Source organism: Triticum aestivum, chromosome 6B (assembly GCF_018294505.1).
Source record: "Triticum aestivum cultivar Chinese Spring chromosome 6B, IWGSC CS RefSeq v2.1, whole genome shotgun sequence".
NCBI lineage: Eukaryota > Viridiplantae > Streptophyta > Magnoliopsida > Poales > Poaceae > Triticum > Triticum aestivum.
Window position 1 is genome coordinate 80027395 of NC_057810.1, and position 7059 is coordinate 80034453.

The window sequence follows — 7059 nt, forward strand, 5'->3', positions numbered from 1 at the left end:
ATTCCATCAATGTAGAGTGACAATCCTTTGGAAGAGTTCCTCAATGCAAGCGGGTCCTATGTCGAGCCACACGGCCGTAGCTCACTCAGAGCGACTATACTTTGCTAGACAATCTGCAACACTATTCTGAGACCTATGAAGTTTCTGGGGAATAAACACCTATCGATCAGAACCTTTTTTTTAAGAAAACTGCTGACGGTCTGCTTGTTTGTTGTTAGACTCTGCGCTTTGAGCTCTGGGTTGCCAAATCGCCTGCAAACACAAGACTGAAATCCATGGCTGCTAACTAACTGAAACTAGACACTATAGCAAGCTGAACCTTTGTAAATACACAAGACATGATTAACCACCAAACTTTTCCTTTCTCAAGTCTTGTACTGCCCATATGAAATATGCAGATTATGCGTTCTTGTTGTTAGGTGTTAGCCAGTGGCGACCTCTTGTGCAGTTTGTCGGCGCAGCTCTGAACGTGAGCTTCGAGCAGCCGGTCGGGCAACATAGGGCTGAATCATGACTTCATTAATGAAGGACGCACACTTCTCAGACGACAGTGAACAAGTGACACCGCCGGCTTGACAGCAACTTGCAACGCAGAACAGATCATCTTATTTATTCATACCAGAGGCCCAACTTTTTTCACCGGAGTAATGAGAAAGCTAACTCGTGAAATACTCCCTCTGTAAAGAAATATAAGGCCTTTTAGTACTTCAGACGACAGCCAGCTCAAACGAGTCCTTCAGTCACTGCATCTCAAAACAAAAAGAGAAGGAAAGCAGCACCAGGCAGGCAGTTGCAGCTCAACATTCAACATTCAGTAGACAGGACCAGATAAAAGTTCGACATGGTAGGCGCTGGTCAGCAAACTATGCGGTTAAATTCCTACAAGTCGACCGCACAGTTCACCGGTGTGTACCACATAGTACGAAGAGGGTCGACACAAAATGGGCACCCCCAACAAGCCATTTATGCATCTCAGCCACACGGAATGGAAGAACCTACGCCTCGATCACAAGCCATTTCCGCATCTCCAGATACCTGCAGAGCAACCAACACTGTTATCAGTCAAACAACTTTGTACTATTACTTGTATCTCAAAATTTTGTATGATTCAAACACTACACACTAGCTTCACCATTGTGAAAACTGGACCAAAAGCTCCAAAGTTAAATCATCTAAGCTACTGGACAAAGCCCAATGCAACAGTTAATTTCAAGCGCACGCCTTCAACTTGTAATTTTTTTACCTAAAGCCTTCAGCTTCTACTATTGGCGTATTCTGAGCCTTTGGCTACCATCAGAAGCTAAAAGATCAGTTGTTCAAATACCTCCATTAGAGGGAAATGCATTAAATAGATGCATTCAGTTGGAACCTAATGGGTATACTTTTGTTAGAAATATACGAGCTAGATAGTCAGTAGCAAATCAAAACTAATAAAAATCATGCAGAAAAACCTCAAGCAAGATAGTCAGTAGCAAACCAAATATAGGAGCTAGACAGTCAAGGGATCCTTCCAGTCAGGTGCCGTAGCATGCTGGAGTCTCACCTTCTTAGGTGCGGCTTGAGGACCCCGAAACAAGCAACTTCCTTAAGCCCCCCACTGATCAAGGCTAAAATTGACTACGTAAGTGTTCCACTTATAGCAAGTTGTATTACTTCCATTCAGAAGGAAAGATTTATTTGGATTCAACTGCTCCTTACTCAATCATGATTCACTCCAACGATGACTATCATGCATAGTAGTTACATTTTAATACATATGTTTAACTAAAGAGTCAAGAATAGCGTATTCCATATCCATTAGGGGCTGGTATGAATTATTGCAGATTCATAACAATCATCACAAAGGTTGTAAAGATCTTCTTTGATGACCAGACAGCATCTCTTGGTGAACAACCTGTTAAAGCTATCAGGGCCAGGGGAATTTGCTTGACGACACTATTGACCTCCTATCCAGAGAAGGGGGTCAAGAGGTAGCCAAGATCCTAAACTTGTTTTACGAGATCAGATAGATCAAATAACATGAGGAGGTTTGCCGGGACAGCCACTCTGTTATCGAATGTTCTTGAGATGATCGCAGCTTTGACTTCATCATCATCGGTTGAGGAGCCCTGATGGTCCGAAAGAGGTTGAATGAGATTTCTTCTGTAGGCTTTATTGGCCACCACATGATTGGATTTTGAGTTTTCATCTCTGAAGCAGACTCATCTGATAGTGAAGCTAATTTTCCAGTGGAGCTTAATGTGATTTTTGATTACTGTAATGTTGCTTTTTACAGCGGACATATGCCTTTGTTCTTCAAGATCAATGATAAGGTTGACGACTAAGTTTCAATTTGCAATCAACAATGAGAGGTGGGAAAGATTTCTGCTTCGGATTTTTAAGGATCTTTAATGTTTTCGAAATTAGAAGAGATGTGCCTCTGCCATCTCAGTTTTTGAAAGAGAGACTACAAGCTTGTTGGAATACCTCTATAAAGCCTAGGTGGTCACCCCAAAAGTTCTTCAAGGTGGAAGATCTTTGCTTTAAGGACTTTGGTTTGATTGTGCAGAACACAGGGATGTATCCGAGGTGTATCTTGAAAGTTTAACAATGGTATTAGGGAAGATCATACATAGTCTAGGACTCCAGGCAACCAAGGTTAAAAATATTTTCATACTTTATTTATTGTTTTGTGAAAAAGTGAAAACATAAAACCTTTAGTAGTATAAGGTAAGCAATTCCCACTTTAAATTTAAATCTCATATGTAGAATTCAGTTACAAATTGTGGGTGAAAAACTATAATCAGAATGTTATAAGTTTGATACTATCTCTAAATTGTACTTGTAAGATTTAATTTTGATGTTTCACATGTTTGCAATTTCAATCTCAAATAATAAGTGAGGACGTCCAAAAATAAATTATAGAGATGTTGAAAATAATCAGATATATCAAGTAAGATAATTAACATCTATTTCCTTGAGAGCATTATTGTGATATATTGCGGTCACACTTCTACTAAAATTAAAACCTACCATGGTAAGGGTATTATCTGTTTCCTTATTTATGAAGTGGCAGCTGACTACACTAGCCCTCTAATGACATTGGGAAAAAAACTTAATGAATGTGGACTCTTTGATCATACAATTGACAGTCCATAACTCTAGAAAATATCAACATCTAAAAAACAATAGAGGGGGATTACATATGTGAGTTAGAGTGAAAAACAAAGATATGATGATAAATGTTTAACCAAACCGCCTACAAGGCTGAGATTGTTCAATAATTCCAAAGCGAGCACTAGGTATTACAACAATCCCAAACGAAAAGCAAAGTGAAATGGCAATTTATATAGGCACGAGTTAATAAACGAAGTTCGAAGCCAAATGCCCAGGTATAGTTGGTTATCAGTTACTTGTGTAGAGGAGACAACATACAAATCACACTTGGATCTTATCGATTTGTAGCCACAAAAATAGCAAGTGCGATGTTGCAACCAGTAAGAGTAAACAGAAAATATCTATGAAGCAAAAGAAGGGATATATTTCATTCTACTACAACTTAAGGAAAAGCCAACTTACTCAATTAATACATCACGATAGCATATCCATCTGAACCAATCATGTTATGTATTGTGCAAAATTTCAGCTCCATCATGTCCACCACCAATGCCCATGCCTACAAGGGGGCATTCCAACCATTATGTATCTCATCTTGAGAAACATCTGCACTGCAGCAATGCACTAATACTTCCATCATATCAGATTGAATATATACAAGGGGGCATTGATGAGATATTAGGATAAACTCACATATGTAATTTGAGGAAAACAACTACAGTTTGATAGATCATGATGAGTAGATAAACAAAACCGCATCTACTATCAAATAAAGAGAATATTCTTGAAACAATTAATACTCATGAGTGCCATAAAATTGAAGAACATGCGCACTTAGACTATTAGCTGACCTGAAGGGAGAAGTTACCTAAAATTATGCTTAAGCTCGCTCCATGACATACCCATACTTATAAGCTCTAGCAATAAAAGGGATCATGATTATTCATTTTAAAATTATATTTAACCGGTAAAGATAAATAAACTGAATTTGTTGTTTTTCTACCTTTGCCACTGGCAGAACAAGTGTTTTTAAAATATCAAGCCAAATCGTTATTGTTGATTTTAAGATCAGCATGACCAATGATAACAAATATTGAATGAACAAAAGCTTCAGAATATGCCAACTGATCTACCTATTTGACATTTCATTTGGTTCAAGCTAGTTTTTATTCATGTAGTTGTCTTCAGTTGCCAGCTGTTATGCATCTCATCTTGAGAAGTATCTGCACTGGAGCTATGCACTAATACTAACATTGTACAATTCTGAATATGCCAGTAGGCGTGGCAACAATAAAATTTAATTCGATTGTTATACAAAGAACTGCTGATCTTTGTGTCATTGTTTTATTCTAGGATAACAACAGAGCAAACAGATAATGAATCTCACACCTCTGACTTAAACCATATAATTCCATAATAAGAGTATGAGAATAGGGGGGGAAAGCATTGCTACATTTTATTTTGTTTTTGGACAAAGGAGACGCACAACCGGTTTCAACTAAGGGAACTCAAAATCATGATAGAGTAGAATCACCTCTCCAGAAAAGCAGAACTGGCTAGCTACCAGTAAAAGATGTTTTTCCAAAATCATAACCATCACACAGAACGCCACCTAACAAACATCCAAAAATAAAATGCTAGAACAACATCGCTATATGTTAAGCAGATCATAATTTGTTAGCTTAACATGAAAGGATGTGAACAGCATTCAATCAACCAATTATAAATAATATCTTGGTTTGTTATAGCTACAATGTAAAGGCATATGCTATTACCTGCAACATAGATGCTTTCGAACGGATGATAGCGAGCCGCGAAGTTGGTTCTGGAAACTTTCTTGAACTTCAGCGACTCAAGCTGGATCGTGAAGAGGTCGGTAGGTGTCCGTAGGAACACCACACTATTGTACTCAGCAAACCCCTTTATGCATAGGGGCTCTCTCTTCTTCTTCCGTGAACTCAAGAGAAATAGCTTATCCAGTTCAACAGTTCTTGCTAGCACCCATGAAGGAACACCATCAGAATCGGTCTCCATCTTCCATAATTGGACGCTGAATTTTGACAGAAAGAAAATACCAAGGCCACCACCCACTGCCCGCATAAGCTGGAGTTTGGTAGGAATGGCATCCACCGGCACTGGTAACAGGGATAGGACCTGCCTCTCCAAATCAAACTCAAGGATGCCATCCGATCTTTCCTTAACTTTCATGTCAGAGAGCAACCAGTACAGGGAATGCCCAACTAGGATACTGGGAAATCCCGTACAAATCACGGAAGTGCGATGCTTGGGTGGAAGCAGTAATGAGATGAGAGCACCCCATCCGCCAGTCCCCGACGAGTAAACACGGGCGATCGCTGTATCTCCTTGCTCGTATACCTGTGTGGTTACCAAGACCACTTGGAAGTGCTGTCCGTCTCCGGCGGCGCGAGACACAGCCCCGCCGATCGAGGTCTCCCTCATCGAAATCGGGCGGAACGGCGATGCGGTGCCTATCGCCATTGAAGGGGTCCAGTACCAGGACCTGGTTCCGCGATCTGTCGAAGATAAGCACGAGGCCATGGCGGGATCCGAAGAGTTGGAAGTGGCCGACGCCGTCGTCCTCGCCGAGGAACGAGTAGAAGCTGTCATCCGGGGTAGGAATACGATTGGGGGGATCCATCGTAGGCTCGAAGTAATGTTCTCCGAAGAAACCGAGGAGGGGAGGGCTGCGGCTGTGGTGGATGCGGAAGCGGCGGAGGAAGCGGGGGTCGGAGACGAGGCGGCGCCATTGCTTGCAGACGGCGGAGGCGCAAGGGAGTGAGGACGGCAGAGGGGCGAGGCGGAGGAGGATCTCCGAGAGGAGGTCGTCGTTCTCGAGCGGCGCCGGCGGCGAGCGTGGGCGGCGGCGGCGGTGGCGGCGGCGGTTCATCTCGCCCTGGTCACAGCGAATGCGGAAGTGCGTGGTGTCGAATATCCCACGGTGTGGAGTGACCCTGAGACGCTCGAGATTCACGCTGCCGGTGAGATTGAAGCCCAAAATTATTATTTTTCCTTTCGGGACAGAGAAAGAGTGAGCCCACGAGAGCTGAAGTAAACAAAGCTCACTACACACAAGCAACCAACTTCTCGCCTCGCGAGCTAGGGTTTTTCTCCTCCCGGAGGCGACCGTCGCCACTGTCGAGCCGTTCCCCGTTCCCTCCCCTGCCTTCGCTCCTGAGATCATCTCGGGCTGATCACGGGGTGATCCTAGATCACCGCCCGGCTGAAAGATCGAGGATGTCGACTAGAGGGGGAGGGGGATGAATAGGCGCTTTAAAATAATTACAGTTTAGGCTTGAACAAATGCGGAATAAAACTAGCGGTTAATTTGTCAAGCACAAAACCTACAACAACTAGGCTCACCTATGTGCACCAACAACTTATGCTAAGCAAGATAAGCAACTATGTGATAGCAAGATATATGACAAAGAACAATATGGCTATCACCAACACCGAAAACATCATAGAAGACGTATGTGAACTCCGTTTTTGATGAACTCAAGCTTGTCATCAAGATGACCATAAGCTCTAAGACTCACAAAGATAACCAAACAAGAACCATGAAACATGATGCAAGGATGCAATGGTTTGAGCTCTCTACTAACGATACGATCAAGCTACCAACTTGAGAGCCCCCCTTGATAGTACGGCAAACGATCCTATAACTCGGTCTCCCAACTACCACCACAAGACCGGTAAAATAGAAAATCTATCAAGGGAAAACCTTTGCCTTGCACACGGTCCACTTGAGCTAGATGAAGACGATCTTGACTCCCTCAAGTTGGACCAACTTTCTTGATTGCGTTGGCTCGATGAAGACTAGATGATTGCTCCCCCATAGTTCACTATGGGTGAGCCACTCTTCGGCGCATCTTCACAAGTCCATTGACCCCACAATGGATGGCAAGTTCAAGCACTTGATCTCTTCGTGATGCTCCACTTGAA

The 7059-nt window shown here is 42.5% G+C and overlaps 1 protein-coding gene across 2 annotated transcripts; it reads right to left on the bottom strand.

Moving 5' to 3' along the window:
- Window positions 1-70: 70 nt before the first annotated feature.
- On the bottom strand, window positions 71-6065 carry LOC123135907 (uncharacterized). 2 transcript variants are annotated; one of them, XM_044555150.1, is made up of 4 exons: window positions 4872-6065; window positions 3559-3655; window positions 780-1035; window positions 71-677 (listed from the first exon to the last, which is right to left on the bottom strand). In XM_044555150.1, the coding sequence occupies exons 1-2, from the start codon at window positions 5722-5724 to the stop codon at window positions 3603-3605; spliced, it is 906 nt and encodes a 301-aa protein (XP_044411085.1). In that variant the 5' UTR covers window positions 5725-6065; the 3' UTR covers window positions 71-677; window positions 780-1035; window positions 3559-3602. The 2 variants fall into 2 exon arrangements, with proteins under 2 accessions (XP_044411085.1, XP_044411086.1); XM_044555151.1 differs by lacking the exon at window positions 71-677 and having other exon boundaries at window positions 681-1035.
- Window positions 6066-7059: the final 994 nt, after the last annotated feature.